We start from the raw sequence: 26462 nt of genomic DNA, 5'->3' as shown, positions 1-26462 counted from the left end.
GCGACACATCCCGAGTCCATATTCATATACTTTATGCTCAACATTGGATTTATACACTAGTCTCGTACCGACTGCGTTTACGAATGCGCGCACCAAACATCCAAAAACACCACGGAATTGGCGCCATGACAAGTGCGACGCAGCCCAGCAGCGTCGTCGACCAGCCCACGCCGAGCGCTTCGTACATTTGTAGTGCGAACAGCGGAAACGCCGCCGAGAGCACATACCGGGTCATCATGGCGGCGCCCGACGCAGACGCCCCGTAGAGCGGGCCGTACGCGTCGAGCATAAACAGGCTCGCACTGCTATAGACGAGGATGGACGTGAACATGATGCAGCCCTGGAAGATGATGGGCACGATCCAATGCACGCGTGCCTCTGCCGTCCACGCAGCGGCAAAAAGGCACAGCGGGAGCAGGAAGCTCCCCGCCAGCGCGCCGATGAGGCGGTGCTCCGACGGCAAGGGCGTGCCGTCCTCGTCGTCGTGCTCGGCCTGCCAGCGAAGCAGCCGCGGCTGGTAGTAGTACACGTCGAGACCGACGAGCGGGATCGACGCCGACAGTGTGCCGACGATGAGGCCGAGGAAGGATAGCGAGGCCAGCGGCTCCGGGAAGCCGTAGTACCGCGTGAAGATCCACGGCACCGCCACGACGAACGTGTACAGCAGCGCGAACAGGAATCCGCAGTACAGGCTGACGAGCGCGACGATCGGCTCCGTGCAGAGCATGTGCAGCGGGCGTTGCACGAGCGTCGTCGCGAAGTGCCGGAACGCGCGCCCGGGTGACGTCCGCTGCGACGCCGAATCCCGCAGACCGAGACGCGCCGCGCGCCGCCGCAGGATGATCTTCTTGTACGTCTCGCGGGTGCACGGCACCGCCAGCAAGTAACACGCGCCCGCGAGCGCCAGCGACGCCCACTGCGTCCAGCGCCAGCCCCCGGCCTGCACCAGGAAGCCGCCGACCAGCGGCCCCAACGAGGCGCCCAGCGACGGCACCGTGTAGTACACGCCGAGCACCGTGCCGCGCCACCGCGGCGGCGTCAGGTCCAGCATCGTCGCCGGCGCGTTGTTGATCAGCGGCGCCGCGAACACGCCCGCGAAGAAGCGGCACGCCGCCAGCCCCGCGATCCCGCCCGCCAGGGCGCCGCCCAGCACGAACAGCATGAACGCCGGCGCGGCGCACAGCACCACCGCGCGCCGCCCGCACAACTCGGACAGCGGCCCGCCGACCAGCGGTCCGCACGCGAGCCCCAGGTTGTGGGTGCCGACCATGGCGAGCAGCGTCAGCGCGGCGCAGAGGCGCGCGCGCGCGGAGGCGGGCAGGTTGCGCGGGTCGTCGGGGTCCGACGGGCCGGTCCAGTCGTACGCGGCGTTGATGGCCGCCACGACGCCTGCCTGCTGCACGGCGTCGTTGCTCGGCGGCCGTGGGCCGTGCGTCGTCGGCTTCTCCTCTAACGCAGTCGGGTGTGGGGGGGGCGTTGTCGTCGTTCGTTTGAGGATGCTCGAGTCGCCTGGCGGTGTCGGTGAGGAGGTGCACTCCGGTTCGGCCGTTGATGTGGATATTGGGATGCCGTATCTCCCGACGGCCGCGACCTTGGTCATTTCGGGCATCTTGGATGGTTGTAGCGCCATCTTTGATGATGCATGGCTTGTTGTGCAAAACTCCAAAAATCCAGCTGCGAAAAGGAAGCGAAAGCAGCGTTAATATGTGCGGTGAGCAGCAAGACGGCTACTTGGCTGTTGGCCGTCTCCGGCGACTTACAGCGTGTACGGCTTGGGCTGGGCTCGGGCAATTGCCCCCCCTCCCACGCCAGCCGCATGCTATCGTAATGCAAGGCGTCGGGTAACCACAGAATGGCTTTTCGAGTAAGACTGCCTGAAAAAAAAAAACTTCTTTCGCAGAGGCCGCGAAAGAGAATTCAACAAAAAAAAAAAATGAACACCAAGGCGCTGAATGAAAATAGGTAGGATGGTGCCGTTGCATTCTAGTGCCAGTTCTAGTGCTCTACAGCCTCATTTAACCCTGCCTAGGTCTGTACCCGCCCCTGCGGCCTTGGCCCGAGAAGAACCAGGGATGTAAAGAATAAATTGAGAACGATAATGAAATCAAATGGGTATGGTTATTTTGTAATAGCTGAATATACTTGAAATAGGAATACATCGATATCATGCTCAGAATCCCAACATTCGTTTCTTTTTCATCAAGAATACTTTTACTCGTGCTCATTGTTGTGCTCCAGATCGACAGCCTTGGTCACGCCAGGCTGGTTATGGCCGATAAACTCGGACTTCTTGATCATGTTCCAGCTGTCTTCATCAGCGTCGAGATGGCGGAAGCAGAACCAGAATGCAATACCTCCGACAAGGGCAATGACGGAGACCGAAGTGTAGTTCCAGACGAGAAGAGGGTCGCCAGACAGAGGAGTAAACGCCTGGCCAATGGCAGCAGAGATGGCGCTCATAAACAGGTTGACGCTCATGACCAACGACTTCATGTTCTCAGGAGCCTTGGAGAAGGCATACTCGTACGAAGTGACGTTGGTGAGGATTTCTGCGATACCAATGAAGATGTAGGGAAGGGACTGAGCCCAGACGTTAATGTCAGCAGGAGGACAGTTGACCTCTTCGCCCTGGGAGTTGATAATGGTGCCGTTGGCGTGCCAGCCGCAAGGGCTCTTTTGGTAGATGTAGTATTGCATGACAGCCGAGGCAACCATGGCTAGGGTAGCCATGAAGAAACCGGCAGTCATTCTCTTGATGGGGGTGAACGGGAGATTGATGCGACGGAGGCCGGGGTAGAGGACATGGTCAAAGATGGGGATCATAATGACAATAGAAATGGGGTTCAGGTTCTGGATAATGTCGTTCGGGACTCCGTGCAGCATCATGGTACTGGCCTGAGTGGTCAAGTTACCAGTCATCTGGTTGTAAGGGAGGAAGAAGACCGGCAGGAAGAGGAAAACCTTGCAGGCCATCAGACCACGGCGGACTTCGTCAACCCAAGCATCGTCATAGGTCATCCAGGCTGGGCGTTCGTTGATTGCAACCTTGGATGGGCGGGCGACATCCCAGTTGAAGTGGCGGATAGATTTGGACCTCTTGCGGACGTAGAACCACATCTTGAGGAACTTCTCGAGCAGAGATCCAGTCGGGGGACTGAGCTTGTAGTTCTTCTTCTGGGACCAAAGGACCAAGGGGGCAAGAAGGAAGAGGGCAGTGGGGATGAGGAAGGCGAGCCAGAACCCAACATACTTCTCAACGTACACCATACCAATCTGGCCGGATAGTGAGCCGATGTTGATACAGAAGTAGAAGTAGAGAAAGATACGTGTGTTGGTGATGGCGGGGTCCACGATGACAAGCTCGCCATTGCGTTCTTCAACTCGCATGCGAGTGTCTTCGTTCTGCTCAGCTAGAAGAGGAGAGACGTTGGCTTTGAAAAAGCCAGTGCCGACGCAGAGACAGAGGAGACCGATGATGAAGGCAGCAAAGGAAGAGTCCTTATGAATGATGACATTGGGGGCAGAAGCAGCAACGAGGACGACGTGGGCAATGATGGCAATGCCTATGGCCAGATGCAGAGTCCAGAAGCGGCCCATGCGAGCATCAGCAATCCAGGCACTGCAAGATGGCGCGTCAGTAGGGATCCACGATGCATGAGTCGGGGTTTGATACGTACCCGAGAAGAGGCATGATGTAGGCAAAGAACTGGTTGAAAAGACTAATACCCTGAGCAGCCTTGGGGCCCATGCCAAGGGCTCCAGCCTGCGGGTGAGGGTCACCAGGGAGAGGAGCACCGGTAGTCGAGCCGTTAGGCAGTTTGTGGTTGACAAAGTTGGTATAGAGAACGGCAGATCCGTAGTAGGAGAAACGCTCGCACAACTCAACAAAGGCAATCGTCCACATAGACCACTTGATCTTGCCAGAGACACGGCGCAGTGTGCGCTGCTGCTCTTCAGTTGGCTTGCCGGGCCAATCGTTATCGTCCGTGGTCACACTGTGCTGATCAACGCTCAAAGCATGTTGGCGCTTCTCCTCAACGAGGTCATCCTGGTGCGGCTCATTCTCAATCTTGTGGATTCCGTGAGTTTCGGGATCCGCGAGACCGGCGCGTGCAACGGCGTCGTTGTCAAGATTGATAGTGGTAGTCATAATCAAGTCCCCTCAGAGTGCTGAGGTTGTCTTGCTCAGTGTCAAGGTAGTGGGGGGCCCTCGAGTTCTGCTTATAACAAGCACAAGCCTGAGTCGACGAAGAGAGGGGGGGGGGATGAAGGAAGCTCTTAAACCAAGGAAGCAAGGGGTCACAAGATGGGGGCTAGGTGCCTCTTATTAAATATGTACGACATGGTAGGGTAGGCAGTCCATTTACTGTTTTAGAGACATGATAAGCGCTCTGGGGAAGAGGGACCAGGTTTTCAGGGCTCAACGAAAATCCTAGATTGTAAGTGAGTTGTCTGAGAAAGCCAAGACTGAAGCGGCGGAGGGGATTCCTATTCGAGACTGGCGGGACGGTGGCTGAACAAAAGAACCTTTAGAAACTTCTCCGTACCGCAAGGCCTGAGAATAGAATGGTTACAAGGGCCGAGAGCAAGTCGGGTGGAGAAGTGCCGAGAGGTTGCAGCGGGGCGTTGAAGGTGATAGATTTGCAAGAAGAAATATGGTTTTGTGGAGGAGGAGATGGTGTGAAGTCAACCGCCGAGTTGTGTCTAGCTTGGCTGAGCTGGGACACGATGGCAGTTGGTGGCGTGGCGTGGCGATGGCTGGGCAGCCACATGTGTTGTTGGTGGTGTGAAATTGTGGTTTGAAAAAAATTTCTTGTTGGTGTGTATTGAGTGGCGGCGTAGCCGTCGGTGACAATATGGAAGCCATCTCGGAAACGCGGCCTGCCAGCGATAATCTCCGTCGGTTGTTTTGGAGGATGGAGGAGAAGAGAGGGGAGAGGGGAGAGGGGAGAGGGAGAGGAGAGAAAGACAGGAAGGGACTTGGTCAGTCAGGCGAGGCGAGAGATGCTGCGGGGCCAGAAAACAAGCAGGCAAGATGGCCAACTGGGGCAGGCCACTGCGTGAACCCACACCCGCGCTGGGGCTGTTGGCTGAATCAAACGAGCAATGTTCCATCGACACAAGCAACCTATTTCGCTCTGTTCCCCGTGCTCATCATCAGTATTTTATCAACTGAACTGAAGTCAATATTGACTACGTGGTTGGCTGACCTGTCGCAGTCTTCCTCCCAATTCTGTCAGCCCGCTCACCATCCCAGGCGTTCAGCTAAGCCATTTACCATAGTTACTTCTCTCTGAGGCGAACATCATGTCTGGTCACCTTCTCCGAGATATGCCATTCAAGTAAATATCTTTCTGTGGTTATTATTAGTTATTAGCGAACAAAATTGCCAGCTTGCTACATCCCTCCTGACTTGGGCACAGGGCTCGTTAACAACATCATCACACCCTCGCGCGCGCTAGCCAAACACATGGCTTGCATTGTAATTCCCCAGACCCACGCCAGAAGTGCTTTCTCCGTGCGTGTCATCAAATGCAAGGAAGTTGAACTGTTCGCAGCCCCGTGATCTCGAACCGGCGACCGCGAGCGCCAAACGGTCGAGTCCAGAGTGGCGATGGATTCTCGCTTTGCCCGAAACAGCGAAATCTCCTTCAGTCGATTTGCCAGTGGCACTTTTTTCCTCCGACAGCCACGGGTTAGTGTTCCTTTGGGGGCGCGATGGATGCAGATTCCATGGCCGACGCCACAATGTTGTCGGTAGCGAGTTATGCGTACAACAGCCAAGTCCAGGTGCGTTCTTCCGTCTGCTAATAAACGCGCAGGTTTCAATTATCTAGTACGGCTGAACCAAGCTCGTATGCGCAACAGGTGTTCGCTAGTCATAATCCAGTCATCCCAAACAAGGCGAGGAGGCTATGCTCCCTCTGCCATGAGTTATTACCATGTTTCCCCCCACTCCGCTAACTTAGACATCTACCTGGTATTCCGACGGTGCCTTGTCCGATGCCCTGCCCCGGCACGTAACACTAAAGGCCCACTGAGCTACTGTGCGCTAAACGCCAAGCTTAAAAGTTAGTTTAGTGATAATTTTAGCCGTGGCTCGCCGTCGCCGTCGCCGTCGCCGCCGCCTCGTCCGCTTGGAGGCTGCCGAGACAACAACAACAACAACACATGTTTCGCGGTCCCACACGCCGATTCAATCTTGTGTTACCACACATTACCATGTGCTACCACCTTTTTATGCAAGGTACAGAGTTGTTGTTGGTCGCGGAACACATCGACTGACATCCTTGATCCTTGACATCGTGGTTGTGAGCTTCCTCTCGCACGCCATCAATTAACTATGGGGCACTGAGAAAACCAGGAGATAAGACCATCAAGAATCATAAAAAAGCTTATGGAAATGCATCCATTTCTCGTTTGATACGGTGTCATTGAACAGTATCTGCCACGGCACTACGTATCACTGGTGGCGTGACATTGCTCTTCCCATTCTGTTGGTTTGATTTCGTTATCGTTCGGCTGTGTTCAGTCGCCTATTGCATATGCCACTCAAGCAGTTGGGCTCGCTTCTTGTTGGCTTCTCAAGCGCCTTCGTTAGCCCGCATCTTCACACTGGAAACGATCTGTTGATCAACCCAAATGCAGCGAAGCCAAGACCCAAGACCGGCAACCGGTCGTGGCCCGACGCGGCATTTCGCAGCCAGCTTGGCAAGTTCATCAGTCTCCAAGAATATCCGCTGTCAACATGTTAAACCCGCCCGACAAATCCGATTGGCCGTGGTAACTTGTGCTCTGCAAATGCGGCCTGCCTGTACATAGCCAAAACGAGACTGCGCGTATGTACCAGAATGCGTCCTTCGACCGCGCCATCATTACCGCGCCGGCCACGGTGTCGGCTTCATGGCCGTCAAATTCAGCTGGGGCGAGGCGGGAGTGAATGTAACCATATGGACCAGTCATTTCGGCCGTGTGTACGGAGCACCCGCGAAACATGCCCATGAGAAATGATAATCAAGATGATGACCTGTCACGCAGCAAGGTTATCTGCCTGACTTCATCTGACATATTTCCATTACTCAATCATTTCCACTAAGCAACACCCCGTTCTTCTTCCACAGTTCTGGGGGCCCATGGGGAAGCCCTCCTGCGACAACTTCAACCCGCTGACTAGCCCTGTTTCACCTCCACGATCTCAGCTAGAACCTGTCCTCGCGTGTTGCAAGCACTCACTAGCTCAACGTTGTTATTAATTCTTCCGCCCCTCCATGAAGAAACGGGCAGCGGCGGATAGAGAAGGAAAAGGCCGCCTCTGCTAGCCTCAGCTGGGTGCGTCGTGGCGCGCCATTGCAAGTCGGCTCGGCATCCGTTGCAGCGATCACCATTTCGCTTGTTAGCAAAAAGAACCACGCATCAAATACGGCTATCAGCCATCAAACAAATGGACGGGTCCAGGACCCAGCCTCGCCAGCCAACTTGCCCACTCGCATGAGTTGTTCCTGTTGCTAACGCCAAGCAAAATAGTCGCCAACGTGATAATGGGTCAACTGTCCATGTAAACATGGCGTTGGGCTAGCGACCAAGGGGGCCTAGTAAAAAGACGCAAGAGATTTGTGTGCTAACTAGCCTGCACCAGGAGATGTTGCATGTTGCCACCAAGTTTTGAAGCACACAAAGTCTATGCTTGTGACCTCTCATATGAGTAGAGGGCATTTCTACTCAATTGGCACGCAGCTTTGCATCGCCTACCAGGTGAGCTGTTAACGTTTCCTAGACCACGCAGCGCACAATTGTCGAGCCTATTTGCAACCTGGTATCGCAGTTTGGAGATGTGAGCCCTGCAACACCACATTTTTAGTCATCGTCTCATCCCATTGTGAAGAGGGAAGAAATGGCCGACAGCCCCCCGGCTTGGCGAACGCAGTTTCTCCACCTCCTGACCATTGGGTAAGGCCTTCGAGGACAAACTCGGCTGTGTGGTTGACGGCTAGCCTAGCACCTAGCTAATGTCTTGGTGGTATCTTGCTTCTACTCGGATTGATGCGCTCTCGTCGGCTCGGAAAGAGTGAGTACGCGATTACTAAGCTGGGCGGCCACGTTTTTGTGTGCTCATTTCAATGCAAAGTATCTGTACAGCTCTGCACAGTAGAGGCGTAACGCCAAGCATTCGCACAGCCTTGCAAACCAACTGCCGCCATCTTTTGCGTAATGACAACTACAAATAGCAAAACAAACGAGAGCAGACCAGGCCTAGGCGAGCTTCACCTCTCTTCACTTTAATCCCCCCTCCTCCGTGGACAGAAATCTTACGCGGACCCCTGTCAGCATGGCCAGAAAGTACGTCGGGCCGTGGTCCTCGGGCACTGGGTCGGCGGTGAGAACCTCGAACCTTTCAAGCAGGCACACAACGCACTTGAGCACAATCATCTCGGCCACCTGCCTCCCGGGACACGTCCGCGACCCCCCGCCCCAGTTGAGACTGTATCGCTCCAGAGCTCGGACGCGTCCCTCGTCAATTTCGGCGCTGCTGCTGCCGCTGACGACCCAGCGGCGAGGGTCAAACGCGTCGGGGTTCGGGCCGCAAATGTCTTGGTTGCGGTGCAGCGCAACGGGGTTGCAACCCACGGTTGTGCCGGGTGGGATGTGAAAGCTATGGAGGTTCAGCCCACTGCCATGACGAGGTACAACGCGCGGCAGGCTCATACCGATGACAGGGTAGAGGCGCATTGCCTCCCGGATGACGGCGCGAGTGTACAACAGCTCCAGGCAATCCGTATAGGCGATGCAGCTGCCAGGCTTTTGTGGTTTTGCCGCCTTTTTGGAGCGAATTTCTCGCCTTGCTTCCTCTTGTACGTCTGGGTGTGCCCCCAGCATGGCCATGACGGCAGTCAGGGTCGAGGCAAGAGTCTCATGCCCAGCGCCAAAGTTGGTGATGGCCATCTTCCGCAGATACATCTCCGTGAACTCGGGCTTGTCCTCGTGCAGCTTAATCAAATCTGCGAGGAGATCTTGCCTCTGGCCGGCGGTTGGGTTCGAGGCGTTCTTAATCCGTCGAGCCACTTTTCTCGAGACTTCCTATTATCTCCCTGATAAGCATGTGTGTTGGCAACTGGCTGGGACGGCAATGAGGCATGTAATTGACGTACAGGGAAGAACGGCTTGAAGCCCTTGGGGGTCTGATATGTGATACCCCAAAGAGTACCAAAGATCCTTCCGATCCATTTATAGTTAACTTCGAGCTTGGTTATTAGGGGGAACAGTCCGAACACGGACTTGCGGCGCCAGCCAAGGTAGCTTTGGTTGCTGGTGTCGCGATCTGTTCCGGCCTTGATCATGCCTGGCGACCAGGACAGGACCACGGCGCCAAGCGATTCCACAGCTATTATGTGCATCCACTCTGTCAAGTCAATCTCTACACCTTTGATGGAGGTAAGCCTACCGACGACATCTCCCAGTGCTCTGTCGAGGGCTTGTTCATGGCGGAGCACATTGGCCGTCCTGTAGACTCGCCCGATGAGGCGGCGCTGTAATCGATAGCGGTGCATGTCCATCTCAGAGAGTAGGTCAAGATTGTCTTCAAAGTCGACTTTGAACCGCCAGTCTATACGCGGTCTCATAAGTGCTGTTGCCACTATCAAAAGTTAGTGGACGTCGCGTCTTGGTGGCCTGGGCTCTTCGGGTCCATACAATAAAAGTCTGACTTTTCATATCCTCGAACTCCCGCGCCTACACACTGTCAGCCTCTTCATTCACATACACTAATGTGTGCATATTTAAAAGGGGTACTTGCTGTATATATGATCATAGGCCTCCTTCGTGTTGAACCACACTTCGTTCGGCCCAACCCTGACGACTGGCCCATACCGTCGATGTAGCTGTTTTGCCATCGCAGCCGTAGTTCCATTTCTTGCATGGAACGCATGCCAGATGTTTGACACAGCTGCCAACTTTGGCCCCGGAATGCGAGAAAGCGGGCTCAAGAACAGGCGGTGGACGACGACGGCAGCGAGGAGCGTCGCGAGCGCCACGGCCGCGGCCCCCAGAGTCTGGCCAAGGAGATGAAGTCCATCAATGGCAACTATGACCAGCTCTCGACCCATTATCATCGGGTTTCTGCACCGCCAGCCATGCGAGTCCTCTTTCGAGTGCCTGTAGCGGCTTCAGGTTTGAGAGACGCGTAGAAAAAAGTCTGTCGTGATCTGATCCTCCCCAGGCTACGGCGGTAATTGTAACTGTGCCCGGCACGGTTTAAAATCTCATTGGAGACTTCCTGCGCTCTTGGTAAGACATGTGATGATGATTTATCTCGCTGAAGAAAATTCCTTCAGTTTGCATGTCGCGCAGTGCCTTCCGTTGCGAGGCAATCCGCCACAGCAGCTCAGAGTTTGTTGAGTGGAAAATGGGGGGCCGGTCAATTAGTGCAGTCGGTACAGTCGTGAGGGCACCTGAGACACGTAATGGTAGAATTTTCGAATAAAAAATTAGAATAGTTATTTCGCTACTACTATGATGGCTTTATGCAGAGTTTTTAACCAAGATCATCTCTATCGACTTGCTTCATATCACATGTCAATGTTCCTTCTTTTGTATCTGCCTCCATCTCATACCCTTGAACGCCAGTAAAGCCAGCGGTGTAAGACAGATGAAGAAGAGGCTTCCCACAATCGAAAACGCCTTTCCGACGCCAATAGCCCTCTCCAGCGGCACAATCGCCGCCGTGGCGCCCGCGCCCACCAGACACCGCGTCAGGTTGTTGGCCGCCGTCGCCGTGCCGGCCTTGCCTGGGTGCATGTCCACCAGCAGCACGTTCATCGAGTTGGTCATGCCGATCAGGCCGATTCCCAAGAAGAACATGATGACGCACAGCACCGCGATGTGCGCGTGGAAGTGCACCGCCCATCCCCAGGCGATGAGGCACGTGCCCGCGAGCAGCATCAGCGGGATGCCGATCTCGAGGCGCGCGCGCTCGATGGGAAAGTCGGACATGTCCATCTGCCGGCTGCGGTCAAAGGTCACACCGGCGAGCGCGCAGTACCGCTTGTAGTTCCAGGTCATGCCGCGGCCGACGACGAGCGCCGCGACGATGGAGCCGCCCGCGATGGGCAGGTACATGAGCCCGACCTGCGTCTCGTCGAGGTGGTAGCGGCTGTGGAAGAGCGCGGGCATGGCGGCGGAGATGCAGTAGAAGCCGGCGAAGATGATGCTGCTGGACCAGAGCAGGAGGCCGGACGAGCGCCGGAAGAGCATCATGACGGCCTCGAGGACGTTGGGCGGCTTGAACTTGAACTTGGCTTCGGTGGCCTCGGATGGTGGTGCTCCGGAGGCTCCCTCCAGGTCGGGTGCTTCCTCCTCAGCCCTGCGGTTCTCCTTGCGCAGGCGGATCACTTGAAGGCCAGATCGGTAGATTGGCGGCGGCGGAACGGACCCGTCTCCGACGATGCGCCGGCACGTTTCCGGGAGGAAGGCGAGGATCAGGACGAGGGCCACGCCGGCGGAGATCGCAAGGAACCAGAAGATCGAGCGCCAGCCGAGATACTGCGACAGCACGCCGCCCAGGACGGGCCCCAGCGAGGGCGCCAATACGGTCGGCAGCACCGTGAAGCCGACGTACTGGCCCCTCTCCGCCGACGTCACCACGTCCGCCACGACGGCCGTGCACAGCGCGACCGTGCTGCTGGACCCGGCCGACTGCAGGCAGCGCAGCGCCAGCACGGCCGCGTAGTTGGGCGCCAGCGCGAGCCCGACGTTGGCCGCGAGGTACACGACGAAGCACGCCACGTACGCGGGCCGGCGGCCGCCCGCGTCCGCCAGCGAGCCGACGAACATGGGCGTGACGCCCTGGAAGACCATGTACGTGGTGATGGTCAGGTTGACCTGGGCGGCGCTGACGCGCAGGCTGTGCGCGATGGGGATCAGCGCCGGCAGGTAGATCTGCGCGGAGATGGGCGAGAAGAGCGCGGTGCAGGCGGCGCCCAGCACGAGCAGCCGCTTCACCGTCTTGGAGTGCACAGAGTACGGGGCGCGCGAGTTGGTGCGTTGGATGGGCAGCTTTTCGTCGTCGTTGGTGGCGGCGGTGGCGGAAGGATGCGGTGGCGACGACGGCGACACGGGGTCGAGCTCTGCCTGCTGCAGCTCATTATCTGAATGAGCCCCGGTCCCCATCTCGCTCTGTGTATAATGTAAATGTTGATGTTAATTGTAATCTGGTATGGTGCGTCTTGACACACGCTTTAGCAACAACTGGTAGACGATTCTGGGAGGAGACGAGGAAACCGAGTCGCTCCAACAGGTACAAATCCCCTTATCTGCGTTGCAAATCGCGAAGATGGTGTTGATATGACGGTGTAGACTCCTATAAATGTGCCTTGTTTTCTTGTCCACCACAATGTGGCGACTGCATAACCTGGATATGAGCCGGATGGCCCTTGTCAGGCGAGTGTCTGCTGGAAGTAGGTGGGAGAGGGTTGGCGAGAAGGGTAGCGATACAAGTACGGCCAAACGCCATGAGAAACATGCGGTACTATATTGAGGTTTTTAAAGGTTGAGGAAAGGAAAGCGTCATATCACGTCGGCGGTGTTGGAAATATTCACTGGAATAAGCGGCATTCCAACAGGTTTAGCGCACCGGTCCAGGGCCCGAATCGGCGCCGAGCTCGGCCGGCAAACGGAGGACTTGCTGCAACACCGCTCTTTTATCACTGGGGCCGCTGCAACTTAATGGAACTATCGGTTTCAAACAGGGCCGTTTGTTTCTCCTTAGTGTGGATATTTAACGGCAATCGGATCAGGCTCGTTGATGGCCGGCGTCTTGATCTTGATCTTCCCATTCGGCTACTTCCTTAATCCCCGTAGATGCTAAGACACTTCGACGCATAGATCTTCAACCATTTGTCTTTTATATACAAAATAATTACGCCGCGAGATTTTGTCTTACTGAAACCAAGTTACCTTGTCAAAGCTCCAACTTCGACGACTGGCGATGTAGTTCCGTTGCATAGCTCATGAGCTATCGGGCGATTGCGGGCGTCGCTGCGTCATTGCTCCGGGCCGCATATCAAAGCGAACGGCAAAAAAAGACCACAGAACGCACCTCTGCTCGTTGAAGTAATATGTCTGTACATTATTTCAACACATCATCTCCCGAAATCATAGACGTTGTGATTGTTCATCCCCCAGCGTGCTCGGATACCTGGTAGCTACTCCAGGCTCCCATTATTCATAGCATGGCTGGTAGATTATTGCAATTATCAACTGTTTCAGGTTCTTAAAGACACTGGATGTCATTTGCCAGAACAAAGTTTATTTTATCAAAGCTGAGCGAAATGCAACAGGTAGTAAAGATGGCTTTTCAAAATTAAACGCCAGTATGCTTCACTTCCCCATGGTTCATACATCGTAATAGCGCTATCCTGCACAACCACAAACTCGACATAGAAATCCAGAAGGGCAAAACAAAGTCAAAAATACAAGGAGTAATCAATTAATTTTTTCAGATACTTAGATTAAGAATCTGTTTTTTTGTGGTAGTTGTAAGTGAGGCGATGACTCGCTAGGGAGGCGGGGCGATAATTTTCCGCGCCGAGATACTGAGGTGGCCTCTCCTTGTGAAGCTGTTGTCGCAAGGTGTGGATGGAACCTTGGATGACTACCCAAAGATCTATCAGTGGCTTATTTCCAACCCCCAGAGAGTACAATGGTAAGTCTGGGTGCCAGACCCGGGAATAAACTTATCTGCTTCACAGTTCTAATCCCTCGCAGAACGTCGTGTACAACGCCGCCCTGCGGCAGAGCAAGTCCATCAACAACGAGCTGTCGACCTTGCAGTCCAAGGGCGAGGCGTCCGCGGCCGAAATCGGCAACGTGTCCGTCTCGCTGGCCACCTTCAGCAAAGCCATCGACGAGTACAACAGCCTCGCGCGGCAGGAAATCGTGCCCAAGAAGCAGGAGGAGGCCTTTGAGCGCGTGCGGCGGTTCCGCGACGACCTCGCCTCCTTCCGTGGGCAGGTCGACAACCTCAAGAAGGCGCGCGAGGAGGCGCAGTACCAGCACAACCGCACCGAGCTCCTCGGCCGGCGACCCTACCACGCCACCTCCACGCCGGAGAACCCCTACGCGAACGCGACAACGAGCACCTCCTCGACGTTTCAACCCCGGCACACCAGCACCAACAGTGGACAGCCGTCGTACATGACGACGGGGGCGCAGGACGAGGCGCGCGAGGCACACGCGTTCCGCGAGCAAAACTTCTTCGCGCACACGAACCAGGCGCTCGACGACTACATCGCGCGCGGGCAGGCGGTGCTGGGCGACCTGGGCCAGCAGCGCGAGATGCTCAAGAACACGCAGAAGCGGCTGTATAGTGTCGCAAACACGCTGGGCGTCAGCGGCGAGACGATCCGCATGGTGGAGAGGCGTGCGCGCGAGGACAAGTGGATCTTTGCGGCGGGCGTCATCATCTTCTTTGGATTCTGCTGGCTGGTGCTGCACTACCTGCGGTGACGGAGAGAAACGCAGGGTCGGGGGAAGGTTTGACTTGGGAATGCGGAGCGTGGCGTACAAGGTTGTAATTTCGGAATCAACATGGCATATACAGATCGCGGAAAGCGTTCAAAGCGTTCATTTATATTTCATTACATCTCTTTCGTATATTTCACTGATATTGCAACGGTGGTCTCGCTGGCCTAAGCCTCAACACTCGTCCTCATTGTCAATCTGTCGAAGAGCCACCGTAAACAGCACGTCCTTTGTTGTCTCAATGTCAACCTGCTTGGTGTCCGGCAGGATGTGGTTGCTCGTGCTGAGGCTGCCGCCAATCTGGCTCAGCCAGTCCGTCACGTCCCACTCGAGCCCCCTTGTCGTGATGCGGCTGGGCTCGCGCAGCGGCAGGATGCCCACGTGCTTGGCGAAGACGTCCTGCTCGCCGTCCTCCTCGCGGACGTGGATGCGGTGGCGGCCGGCCTTGAGCAGGAAGGTCAGGCTGGAGCCGGACAGCAGGAAGATGCGGCCGGCGTCGTAGCCGGGGCCCGGCTGGAAGAGGTACAGGTGGTGCAGCTGGCTGACGCCCTGGTCGACGCGGCCGCCGATGCCGCCGAGGGCGACAATGTCCATCTTGTAGGAGTCGCGAATCCACTTGACGGACTTGCCAAAGTCGCTGCTCTCCTGGTCGCGGTCGTGGATGACCTGGGCGGGCTGTGGCTGCGAGGAGTAAAAGTCGCGGACCGTCGGCGACAGTGAGTCCAGGTCACCAATGATGGCCTGGAGGTTTGACTGTATTGAGCCATGTCAAAATGAATATCCTTTACTTCATTTCCACTTCACTGGAGGAAGGGAAAACTCACAAATTTCCCTTGGAATGAGGACAGCTCATATAAGCGATTTGCACCACCATCGGCAGCGACTCTCACCGCCGCTGTAATGGGGATCATCGTGTTAGCGCAAGCATCATCGCGGGGTAGTTAGGTATCTGTGAGTTGCGCCCGAGAGATGCGACCGCAGGTCGACCTCGCCCCTTTGATCAGAGAAGAAAGAACTCACAGTTATTCCATAGTTTCCGCAGTGTTGTGCCGTTCTTCAACGGCTGGTTGAGCACAAGCAAAGCAAAGTCGTCACCTAGCTCGCTGGCCTGCATGTACCTTGCAGGATGCCACTCAAACGCCGGTGAGGACGCCATTCCTATTGGGCGATAGAGAAGCCAAGCAAGATGCAAAAGCTATAAATCCTCTGGCTTGCGGTTGGCTGTTCGTTCTGCTCTGATGCAAGGTTTTCGAGCTTCCAAAGAGACACCTAATCTTTCAGTTACTTTTTTAATCTGGGCAAGCTTTCAGCTTGCATTAGTTCATCCTGGCTCCGGCTTCTCACCCAATGCAAACAAACTTAGTGGTTAATCTTCGGCGTGGCGCCTTGTGAGACAGAGCCGGGGCTGCCGCGATGGAGGCAGTGGACTTTTCTAGTACGCTGGCTGACCAATCGAACTCGAACTGCTTCCTCGACTTTTTTCTCGAACCCCCCCCCCTCGAATCTCTCATTAATTTCTCTCGCGATCCCGTCTTTCCATTCCACGTTTTTGTACATTTGCTGTGGGTTCAATTCATTCCGCGGCGCTCTTAATTTCTTTTTTTCGTCTCCTTCTTTTCTCAATCGCAATCTAAAAAATGTTTCGCACCGCGCTTCAATCCGGTTCGCGACCGGCCACCTCGGCCCTGCGAACTCAAGCCCTCCGATCCGCTCCGCGCCGCTTCGCATCGACATCCCCCGCCGACAAGTCGCGGTCGTGGAAGGGCTCCGCCGTGCGCTGGACCCTTGCCGGCGGCGCCGTCTACTACTACAGCACCAGCTCCGTCTTTGCCGAAGAGGCGATCCCTGGTACGTCAACAACCCTCGCGCGACCACTCCCTGGCCGCTGACGCAAAATGCACTATGTAGCCAAGCAGTTCTCTACCGCGCCGCCCTCCTTCCCCGAAGCTGCCGAGTCGGTGCAGCTGCCGACCGTCGAGTCTATCGTCGAGGAGCGAAAATCACAGGCCACCGCCAAGGCCACCGCCCAAACGCCCGCCAAATCCGCCGCCGAGCCCACGCCGAGCACGCAAGGCGCCCAGAAGGACCAGACAGCCGCGGATTCCACGGCCGTTGCGGGATCGCCGCTGATGGGCCCCGAGGAGGAGAACGACCAGCAGGCCGCCTTCAACCCCGAGACGGGCGAGATCAACTGGGACTGCCCTTGCCTGGGCGGCATGGCCCACGGCCCTTGCGGCGAGGAGTTCAAGACGGCGTTCAGCTGCTTCGTGTACTCCAACGAAGAGCCCAAGGGCATGGAGTGCATCGACAAATTCCAGTACGTATAGCCACGACGCAAACATTGCCGTCACGAAACGGGGCCACTAACGATTTGCATCTGATAGGGGCATGCAAGAATGCTTCCGTAAATACCCTGAGATCTACGGCGCCGAGCTGGCCGAGGCCGACGACGCGGAGGACCTCCCTGCCGGCGATCTGGAGCTGCCTGCCGGGTCCCAGCCGCCCCGCGGAGACCAAGCCGCCACCGAGTCGCAGGCCCCCCCGCCCAGCGACGACAAGGCGGCTGAGACACCGTCTCGCTCTGACGCGAGCGAGGAGCAGCCCGCCCGCGTCGCCGACGTCGCGGTCTTCCCCACGCAAGAAAAGACGGAGAAGAAGTCTACCGAGTCGGAGCCTGCGGCGGCGGCTGCCATTCCCGAGGCGAGCATCGATAGCACGACCTCCGCGACGACTTCCCAAAGCGGCCCCAAGTGGGAGGATGCCACCGACGCCAATAAGGAAGCCACCAAGCCTAAGGGGGCTTAAAACATTACCGCGGAAAAAGAAAGAAATCAATGGGAGGACGCGAATGGACCATTCGCACATACAGGATACGAATGCCTTGACAGTGAAAATCGGGCAGATATCCCTTGTACTACTCTGATCGCCCATCCTCATTCGGATGGGCTTTGTACGAAACGCAAAAGGAACAGCTGACGATAGCATATAGACAGATTCGGGGAGAAGGCACACGAGGTGGGATATTACTTTGTACAAACAACTCTCCATCTACACACTTAACGTTAGAATCAAAACGATTGAAATAATCCCAATCTTTATCTCTTAGAAACATGATTCATTACTATTGACTGGGAATAATACAAACTTGCTTAAGCAAGTTATACAAAGCGGAGTTTCAACGAAGTGCAATGTTAATCAGAATCCTCCTGCGCCTTACGACCCCCGACACATCTTTTCAGAGCCGCGGCCAAGCCCGACGGCGAGACGCTCTAGTTCTTCTTCCCGCGGTAGAGGTAGCCCCCCACGACCGCGTGGACGGCGCCGACGCCGGCCAGGATGCTGACGCCCAGGCCGACCGTCTTTCCGTCGAGGTTGCCGTTCTGGTACAGGCCCCAGGCCTTGTACCCGAGGTACGAGCCGACGCCAACAAACGTGGCGAGGTTGGCGAGCGCGATGCCGGACGCGGCGCCGTCCGAGAGCTGCGCAGCCTGCTTGGCGAGCCACGAGTCGGCCTTCTTCGCCTTGGCGGCTGCCTCCTTGCGGGTGCGGTCCGCCTTGACGCGGGCGGCGTGGGCCTCGCGGTCGAGGCGGTTGGCTTGGGTCTCGGTCTGCACGTCCTGCTCGAGGAAATCGGACGGCACGGTGTGGACGCTGGGCATGTCGACGTCGATCAGCGACGACGTCGACGCCGACTCGTTGGGGATGATTTCAGGAGGGGGGGGAGCAGCAGCCTAGACGGGAGAGAGGGCGAAGGGTTAGCGGACGGGCCGGGGATGTGGAGGATGCATGGCTGGATAGATGTACCTCTGAGGGGGACTGCTTGGGGCCCTTGGCGGCGGCGCTGGCATATGACACTGGTGAAGCTGTGAGCAAGATTGAAATGGTAAAGATGAATCGCCCGCCAAATTCACAGCATCGAACTTACTGTTGATTGTGGTGAGGCGTAAAGGCACAAGAAAATGAATGGTGTGATGTGCTGAGTCTTCCCCAGATGTGTAAGAGTTTAATGGCGGTGGTTGCTTTGGACGTCGAGAAGGCTCGTGATACGCTGCAGTGGTGAGGTAAAGCTTGGATTTTGATGAAGAAGAGGTGTCGTGCAGCCAGGAACAGACAGCGGATCGAGACGTTTTAAGAAGGGAAGGCTGCAGCAACGTGCCAGGGCTGGAGCTCGAGGAAGCAAGGTGGGCAGAGCTTGGGGGAAAACTTGCAGGTCATGACGTAACGATCGCCCCACGGCCCCTGCTCCGCGGGCGACGACCACTTTATGCGTCAACCTGCTGCAGCCCCTGTGATTGGCCAGATTCGTCAAGGTAGAGTATGACACGATTTGTGAGGGAAATTTCATGGAAAAGCTACAAATTGCATGTGAATGCCTTTTACTGCGACTTAATTCTGATCTGTCGTCGATAGGAATTTGATGGTAAGCGATGCAGTTGGGCCATGGGTGGGTTAGGGAGCGCGCCAGGGTTCGCCGGATCAAAATTAGTGTCCAACGGCCGCCAAGGTAAAGCTTGATTCTAGTGGCGATGGTTGAAGACAGTATTTATTCCATGCTCGAAGGTCCTGGAAGAAGGTCGACACGGGTATTGTCGGAAAAGGGGCCGGCGACATCGCCATGGCGCACAGCACGCTCATCAAAATGTAATACAGAGCCCCGCGGAGCAAATGTTATTATGTAGACCGACTATAGATACTGTATTATACTGCCATTGACTTCCCGTCCATTCTTGAAGTGACGCCGACTTCCATCCTATCATTGCTTCCCCCTTCTTCAACAAGCGCCGATGGTATAGAAAATGGTTATCAACAATAGCGCCATTGAAACCCAGAAAAGAAACAAAATCCCGGCCAAAATAATTACCCAGATTCCGCAGTACTCCCCTTGTTCGTTTGACGCGTAATAAAAAAAAACCAAAAAACACAAAATGACAAAACATGAAAAGGAATTTAACTAAATGTACAAATACACGACGGACGTGGCCGAGAGGGGCTTTACCAGTCCCTCAGCGCAGGGTGCCACGAAGGCTCCGGACCCAGTGCTCACGCACCTGGGGCGGCATCTTGCAGAACACCATGGCTGTATGGTCATTGCCGAGCAGCCTCTGCGGGATTCTCACCTGCAGGTCCAGCTCCTCCGCAGAAAATTCTCTGTAAAAAAGATCAACCGCCTTCTCGCGCCACAGTTCCCCGCTGCCCCGAGCCGCCCCCTGGTATTGTGGCTCCTGCGCGCCGCCATCGCTGAGCTGGTCTCCGTCGGCGTCGAGCGAAGCGTGGTCGGCGCCCCGCGACGTCCGCGATGTCGATAGGTTCGCGGTAGCATCATCAGGCGCGGAGAAGCGGAGGCGCTTTTCCAGCGATACGGTCTGGGAAGATGTGTCGAGCCGCGACGGCGTGTTCGCGGCCGACAGCGACCCGTCCAGGTCGGCGCCGGTAAGGCTTCGCTTTTTGCTCGGCGCTGCTGTGTCCTCCGGGGGCGTCAGGGCGCTTCCCTGTGTGGTGGCCAAGGTTGGCACGGTAGAAGACGGCGTCGTGGCACCGGGCTGAGAGCCGGAGCCTGCGTTGACAGCAGACTGGGTGCCTGGGCTTTCCACGCCTGACTGTTGGCCTGTTACGGCCTGATCAGTCGACAGGATGGACGCGTTCGGCCCAGCTAGCTCAGAATCATCGCCGAGTTGACCATCCCGACGCTTAGGCTTCATGATCCTCTTAGGGGCCCCCCCAGAGCCTATGACATCGGGATACAGCGTCTCCATGTAATCTTCGTGATCGAACGGCCGCCCTCTGAGGGCCCGCGACAACGGTTCTCGCTGCGGAGAAGAAAATAAAGAGTTAGCAAAGGCATGACATAAAATTTTCATGTCGGCATACTTCTATGTGTGCCCGCCAGGCCTCCTCCGTCGCGGTCACGGTCCTCGCCTTTGGGTTATACACAAAATCCGGGTCCTCGCGCAAGCCCCTCCACAACCGGAATCGCTTTCGCGCATTATCGCTCTTGTTGATCAGGTGGTTCTTGGTCGGGGACGCGCCGTGGCTCTCCTGCAGCGCCTGGGCGGCGCGCTCCCAGGCCTCGGCCTTGAAGCTGCTGTTCTCGCGCAAGCCGAGCTGGACGCTCTCGCAGAGGCTCCGGAAGAAGGTGGCCTCGTAGGCCGGCGTCCAGCTAAAGCGCGGCGCGCGGCGATCGCGGTCGACCTTTCCAGGGCCCTGGCCGTCGGCGGCCAGCATGTCGACGTCGTCCTCAGACATGACGGGAGGCAGTTGGGCGCGCTGGCCTCAAACGAGTGTTGGCCTGTCTGTTTTGAAGGGCGGGGACGGTTCTTCGCTGAAGGGGGAGTGGAAGGCGAATGTAGGCCTCCCCCCTCGTTGCGCGCAAGCAGGTACCAAGGGATCTTGGATGGACTGCTGGTTGATAGTCTGCAAATCAACGCCGGAAAGTCAGGATCTCAGTGAGGCTGAGAGTTCCGATAATCCAGCGCAAGTCGCTTTTTTTTCCAGTGGTGGGGCGACGGCAGCGGGACAGGACAGGGCCAGTTCAGTGTGCGATGTCCTGTGCCACTGACGCAGCACTGCAGGTCTTCCAGGCGCCTGACACATCAAGTCGTGGCCCGTTTGGTCTCGTAGTGAGTCACGTGTGCTAATGGCGGTGCCCAAACTGCTGAGGACAAGTTGAACCAAACTCCCCATCTGAATGACGAAGCCTCCGGATGGCGCGGTAACGAGGGCCAGCAAACGAAACGCAGGATCCAGCCAGCTTCAATCTAAATTATGGATCAGGGCTGATGACAAGGCACGTTGCAGGCCATGCAGCCATCTCTTCTTATTACAGAACCTCTCGCTGAATTGCGCAACTTGTTTCAGCACAAAGCTCGTCCATACAAAGCCGGGATGAACGGGAAATCCCTGCCATCTGGACACTTGAAGCATTGTGGACATACTCTGCCTGCCTCCTTGTCTTGTCCGCTGACCGCCTTTTCGTCTAGTTGCCCGTGAAATAGAAGATATTCGTCTCGCAAAATGATGAAGCAACTCGAAGTCGCTTTCCTTGTTCCAGCACTCTCTTATTCGTGTCCATTGTAGGCAACGCATACACTGGCGAAAAGACATGCGACTTATCCAGTAATACCAGCAAGGCGACTCCTGCTTCTCAGAATCCACAGACTCCACTGGGTTGGCCTTTGTCGCTAGAAGTTTGAGCCTTCTCTGGCACGGGTTACAATAGTGTTTCCTGCAACGGCAGATATCAAGCGCGTGATATTGAAGCTGCTTCGCTGTTATGTCGCTGTTGCTTGCTCATGAGCACAGTGGACTGGACGAGATGTGCATCTACGAACAGCTTACTAGGCACAGGACTTTGGAGCGGACCAAATTGCTTTTCCCCAATTTTCAATCGAAAATATCATTCTACCAACCAAGCCAGAGTTTCTACTTCGGCTACCTATCCAGGCGTTAAGCCTTGCATCATCATACATAAGTTCCAACGAGCTCATATTAACGACGTACCTCTGAGAGCGTGACGGCTCAAACGTAGGGGATTTCAACTGCCTTGAACGGACCGGTAGCTAAATCTTCTGCTATTTGGAAAGGGCATACTTTACGCAGCCGCCAATAGACCATCTACAAGGGCAGCGGGCCCCTGTAATCAGACCAGCGGTTGCCGCTGTTCCCGGAGACGTCGACGAAGCCTTGGCCGTTGAAGAAGCTGTCGACGTCAAAGAATCCGTGATAGTTGCGGTGTTGTTAGCAGCCGGGACCGAGGACTATGTCGACGTGGTCGGAGCCGGAGTGTCGGCTGCGACCTCAATGGATGTAGTCGTAGCCAGGGTCGTAGCCGGAGTGTGGGCTGTCGTCTGAACAGAGGGAGTCGCAGACGCTCTCCCAGCAGGAGTACGGGCGTCGGCCTCAATGGAAGCAATCAACTTGCGGCAAAAGGCCTCATTTGCCAGTTTCATCCAGGCTAAGACATGATCAGTATAGGAGTTCATTCTGAAAATGCTCCCTTTTGCAAAGAAAAAAACAAAACGGCAAGACTTCACAGTGTCATTAGCATACCACCAAAAAATTGCGGGTCGCATTCGTTCGCTATGCACTCTCTTGCAGCGTTCATAATAGGAACGAAGTTTTTCGGGATGCAATAGCAGGCCATGTCCTGGACGCACAAGCCCAGACTCTTGGTGGCCTTGCGGACGCACATGGCCGTGCATGGGAGCAAGACCGGTTTCACTCCCAGGGCGGCGACGGAACATATGCAGGAAGCGGCAACGAGGGCGACCGTGGCGAGCTTCATCTTGGGAGTTGAGCACGGAGACGTCTTGGAGTGCTGCGCGGGCAGGAAGAATGAGATGTCCGGAGCCGACGAACTCTGTCAGTAGCTACGGATAGGAATAAATGCCGTCGTCACGGAGGCAGCCTAATAAGCGATTCAGTAGGGCTCGCCAACCTCTTGACGTGACTAAATAGCAACAACTAGTCTGCAGACGGACATCTTGACGAGAGCGATGGTCGTTGGCGCGTGATCGTGATCGTGACACTGAGAACTGAATCCCAGACTATGCTGAAGTGAGGTGCAGCCTGGAACTACAGATTACGGTTCGACGCTACACAAAGAAGCGAGTTGCACCTCAAGGCTTCCGGGGTGACCAAGTCGAACAACAAGGCCCGAGACGGCTCACGCGGCCTGCGACGGCTTCGGTAGTAATGAGTTAGTGCCGAGTTTGCACACTTGACTTTTTTGCTGTTGGTTAACCCACTGATTTAGATTGCAATATTGAAAAAAAACTAATAAACAAGTTAGATAGCTACTTGGTTCGTACGAATTACCCTTGTACGAGTTTGTGTGGTGGATTGTGAGTGCGGCTTACTAACTTATTACTGAGGAGGAGAGGAACGCGCTTCTGAGTGGTCGTGACCTGATAAATTTTTTTATCTGATCATCAGATAAGATACCAGCCCAGCCACCTTCTCGGCAAGAGTTCCATTTCCAAGGCGAACCCCGAGCCGGCCGCGGATCTGACTCCACCAGTGCAACGACTTGTGCGGACCCTTTCCACCTATCATCACGAAGCAACTTGAAGATGGGAGAGACGGGCGTGAGGCTCTTCTCGACATACCGTTATCTAAGCCGCACCGTTTGCACAGATCGGCCGTCTCCGATGCAGCTGCTGCCAGCAAGCTAGCTGTACAGATTGCTAGATGAGGCTCTCTCGTGCTGCCAAGTTTCCTGTTTGCTCCGAACGTGGCAATGGAACGAACCCCTCCCCTCCCGGACCCTTTCTTCTCTCCCGGCTCCTACCCAGAACGGGTGAACATGCATTAGCTTCGTGGAGCTGGGTTCGGTTGCTCGTTCGGAACAAGGCTCGCTTCCACATCTCTATGCCGACAACACGCATATTAAGCTTGGCATGCCTCGCCGATTGAAAATGATCGACAGACGTCTCTACTTGCCCCTCGCCTCCCGACTCTAGGCAGACGCTTAAAGCCCGCAAAGCCTCCCACCGATTGCAGACGCCGTAGTCTTGTCGTTCGTGGCGCTGATCGATCCCCTCGGGTCCCCTGTCCTTATTAGCAGCCAAGACGGTTTTCTACAGCCTGCTGATTGAATCGCGGTGCTGTCTGTCCCCTTTTCTTTCTCGTTGCTTGGTTGCGTAGACACCCTCACGCTGAGAACAAAATGGGCTTCTTCAATAAGAAGTGGTCGGCCACGGAGCCAGATGACGTGGCACGGACACCGGCGCAGGAACCTGCTGCCAATGAGAAGCGTACCGAGATTGAGCGATCTAGCGAGGAAGACTTTGGGGCCACCAAGCAGGCAGGTGTGAGAAAGGTCGAGGCCGCCGCCGAGGCCTGGAGCAAATGGGATCTCGTCGCCGCCTATGGCTTGTGAGTGCTCCCTTCGCCCTGCGCCTGTTTCTGGGTTTGTCGAGAAAAAGAAAAGGGGGACATGAAGATGCTGATATCAAGATACAGGATCTGGCTATACTACTTTGCCACCTCCACGGCCGAGGTCGTCACGCGAACGCTCAACCCCTTCGTGACGAGCTCCTTTAACAAGCACTCGACCAGCGCCGCCGTCAACATCCTGGCCTCCATCATCGGCGGCCTGACCAAGCTGCCGCTAGCCAAGATCCTCGACACCTGGGGTCGTCCCCAGGGCCTCGCGCTGATGCTCCTGATCTGGTGTCTCGGCTACATCATCACCGCGTGCGCCAGGACCATCGAGACCTATGCCGCGGCACTGGTATTTTCTGCTGTCGGGTAAGTGTGCTCCCCCAGACGTCTTCTTTGAACAGGAAGAAGGAGAGGGAAAAAGAAAACAAAGACTGACGTGAAAGCAGAGCCCAGGGCGTCAGCTACTGCGTCACCGTCTTCATCGCCGACACCTCGTCCCTCAAGAACAGAGCGCTGATGCTGGCCTTTGCCACCTCCCCGTACGTCATCACCACCCCGATCAGCGGCTTCGTCGCCAAGCGCATCGTCAAGGACGCCGGCTGGCGCTGGGGCTTCGGTCTCTGGGCGATCGTCATGCCCGTCATCGTGCTCCCGCTGTGCTTCGTCTTCCTCTGGAACCAGCGCAAGGCCAAGCGCCAGGGCCTGCTCGAGTCGCGCGGCACCAAGATCACGGCCCGCTCCGTCTACAACTACCTCGTCGAGGTCGACACCGTCGGCCTCCTGCTGCTCGCCGCCGGCTGGGCCCTGTTCCTGCTGCCCTTCTCGCTGTACTCGTACCAGCCGCAGCGGTGGCGCGCGCCCATCATCATCTGCTTCCTCATCTTCGGCGCCCTCCTGCTCGTCGCGTTCTGCGTGTGGGAGAAGCTCTTCGCGCCCGTTACGTTCATCCCGTACCGGCTGCTCGTGGACCGCACCGTCTTCTTCGGCGGCCTCATGTTCTTCTTCTTCTTCGCCAACTCGGCCATCTGGGGCAGCTACTTCACCTCGATGCTCCAGGTCGTCTGGGATATGGGGGTCGACCAGACGACATGGATCAGGAGCATTTACCGCATCGGCTCCTGCCTCGCGTCCATCTTCCTCGGCATCCTCATGCGCTTCACGGGCCGCTTCAAGTGGGTGGCCTCGCTCTACGGCCTTCCTCTGATGCTTCTCGGCGTCGGACTCTTGATCAAGTTCCGCCAGGCCAACGACAACATCGGCTACGTCATCATGACCCAAATCTTCATCGCCTTTGCGGGCGGTCCGATCGTCGTTGCTGGCGAAATGGCCATGATGGCGCCTTCGGACCACCAACACGTCGCCGTCGTCATCGCCATCCTGGACCTGTTCGCTAGCATCGGGTCTGCCATTGGATCTACAATCTCTGGCGCCATCTGGACCGGTACCTTCAAGAACGAGCTGACAAAGCGCCTGCCCTCTGATGCGCCCGTCAATGCCATTTACGCTTCCCTCGTAAAACAGCTCTCATATGCAAAGGGCACGCCTATTAGAACCGGTATCGCAGATGCGTACTCCGCCTCGCAGCAGTACATGCTGGCCACCAGTGTCTGCTTATTGGCTGTCGCTTGGGGTTGTGTCTGGCTGTGGAGAGATATCAACATTCATACGAAGAAGCAAGTGAAAGGAAATGTTGTTTAAAAGCGAGCTCGGGATTGAAGGGCGTTTAAACGCGATAGCATGATCAGCGTAGCCTAGCTGCTGTTGTATTGTTTGAGTGCGAATTGCAAGAGGACTCGCAAGGTAGGTAGGTAGTTTGAGAGGGCTGGGAGGAATGTCAGGAGAAAATGTACCGGTAGATTGAAAAGTTGAAAAATGCTGGCCCGACCACCCTCAATGGACTGTAATGGAATAATTGACCGCTGCTATTGGAGGATGGGATGCTCTTGCAACCCGTTGGAAGCTCGATTGATTTACTGTTCGTTCTGCACTTCCAGCAATGGCCACTCTACGTGCGGCTGGGCGGTAGCATGAAGCCAATTACCTGGATTATTCAGCGAATACATGAT

The 26462-nt window shown here is 56.1% G+C and overlaps 9 protein-coding genes across 9 annotated transcripts; 3 read left to right on the top strand and 6 right to left on the bottom strand.

Annotated features, from left to right (window-relative positions):
* Positions 1 to 49: 49 nt before the first annotated feature.
* On the bottom strand, positions 50 to 1630 carry ISF_03505 (Major facilitator superfamily domain, general substrate transporter; the record flags this gene model as incomplete). The annotated part of the gene is made up of 1 exon (XM_018847111.1): positions 50 to 1630. The coding sequence occupies one exon, from the start codon at positions 1628 to 1630 to the stop codon at positions 50 to 52; it is 1581 nt and encodes a 526-aa protein (XP_018706000.1).
* A 581-nt stretch (positions 1631 to 2211) lies between these two features.
* ISF_03504 (Oligopeptide transporter) lies at positions 2212 to 4150 on the bottom strand (the record flags this gene model as incomplete). Its single annotated transcript, XM_018847110.1, has 2 exons — positions 2212 to 3619; positions 3678 to 4150. 2 exons carry the CDS (start codon positions 4148 to 4150, stop codon positions 2212 to 2214), a joined length of 1881 nt encoding a protein of 626 aa, XP_018705999.1.
* A 4121-nt stretch (positions 4151 to 8271) lies between these two features.
* On the bottom strand, positions 8272 to 12162 carry ISF_03503 (general substrate transporter; the record flags this gene model as incomplete). The annotated part of the gene is made up of 4 exons (XM_018847109.1): positions 8272 to 9075; positions 9147 to 9631; positions 9688 to 9726; positions 10608 to 12162. The coding sequence occupies 4 exons, from the start codon at positions 12160 to 12162 to the stop codon at positions 8272 to 8274; spliced, it is 2883 nt and encodes a 960-aa protein (XP_018705998.1).
* A 1531-nt stretch (positions 12163 to 13693) lies between these two features.
* Positions 13694 to 14499, top strand: ISF_03502 (membrin; the record flags this gene model as incomplete). Its single annotated transcript, XM_018847108.1, has 2 exons — positions 13694 to 13696; positions 13759 to 14499. The coding sequence occupies 2 exons, from the start codon at positions 13694 to 13696 to the stop codon at positions 14497 to 14499; spliced, it is 744 nt and encodes a 247-aa protein (XP_018705997.1).
* A 189-nt stretch (positions 14500 to 14688) lies between these two features.
* ISF_03501 (Thiamin pyrophosphokinase, eukaryotic) lies at positions 14689 to 15670 on the bottom strand (the record flags this gene model as incomplete). Its single annotated transcript, XM_018847107.1, has 3 exons — positions 14689 to 15267; positions 15339 to 15409; positions 15535 to 15670. The coding sequence occupies 3 exons, from the start codon at positions 15668 to 15670 to the stop codon at positions 14689 to 14691; spliced, it is 786 nt and encodes a 261-aa protein (XP_018705996.1).
* A 481-nt stretch (positions 15671 to 16151) lies between these two features.
* On the top strand, positions 16152 to 17319 carry ISF_03500 (mitochondrial intermembrane space protein Mia40; the record flags this gene model as incomplete). Its single annotated transcript, XM_018847106.1, has 3 exons — positions 16152 to 16362; positions 16423 to 16831; positions 16899 to 17319. 3 exons carry the CDS (start codon positions 16152 to 16154, stop codon positions 17317 to 17319), a joined length of 1041 nt encoding a protein of 346 aa, XP_018705995.1.
* A 464-nt stretch (positions 17320 to 17783) lies between these two features.
* ISF_03499 (hypothetical protein) lies at positions 17784 to 20757 on the bottom strand (the record flags this gene model as incomplete). The annotated part of the gene is made up of 5 exons (XM_018847105.1): positions 17784 to 18245; positions 18319 to 18368; positions 18440 to 18656; positions 19563 to 20321; positions 20383 to 20757. The coding sequence occupies 5 exons, from the start codon at positions 20755 to 20757 to the stop codon at positions 17784 to 17786; spliced, it is 1863 nt and encodes a 620-aa protein (XP_018705994.1).
* A 1511-nt stretch (positions 20758 to 22268) lies between these two features.
* Positions 22269 to 22795, bottom strand: ISF_03498 (hypothetical protein; the record flags this gene model as incomplete). The annotated part of the gene is made up of 2 exons (XM_018847104.1): positions 22269 to 22465; positions 22561 to 22795. The coding sequence occupies 2 exons, from the start codon at positions 22793 to 22795 to the stop codon at positions 22269 to 22271; spliced, it is 432 nt and encodes a 143-aa protein (XP_018705993.1).
* Positions 22796 to 24178: 1383 nt separating this feature from the next.
* On the top strand, positions 24179 to 26094 carry ISF_03497 (general substrate transporter; the record flags this gene model as incomplete). Its single annotated transcript, XM_018847103.1, has 3 exons — positions 24179 to 24387; positions 24475 to 24762; positions 24843 to 26094. 3 exons carry the CDS (start codon positions 24179 to 24181, stop codon positions 26092 to 26094), a joined length of 1749 nt encoding a protein of 582 aa, XP_018705992.1.
* Positions 26095 to 26462: the final 368 nt, after the last annotated feature.

This window comes from Cordyceps fumosorosea (assembly GCF_001636725.1).
Source record: "Cordyceps fumosorosea ARSEF 2679 chromosome Unknown scaffold_6, whole genome shotgun sequence".
Taxonomy (NCBI): domain Eukaryota; kingdom Fungi; phylum Ascomycota; class Sordariomycetes; order Hypocreales; family Cordycipitaceae; genus Cordyceps; species Cordyceps fumosorosea.
Note: the sequence above shows the minus strand (reverse complement) of the source record. Positions and strands in the feature narration are given on the sequence as shown.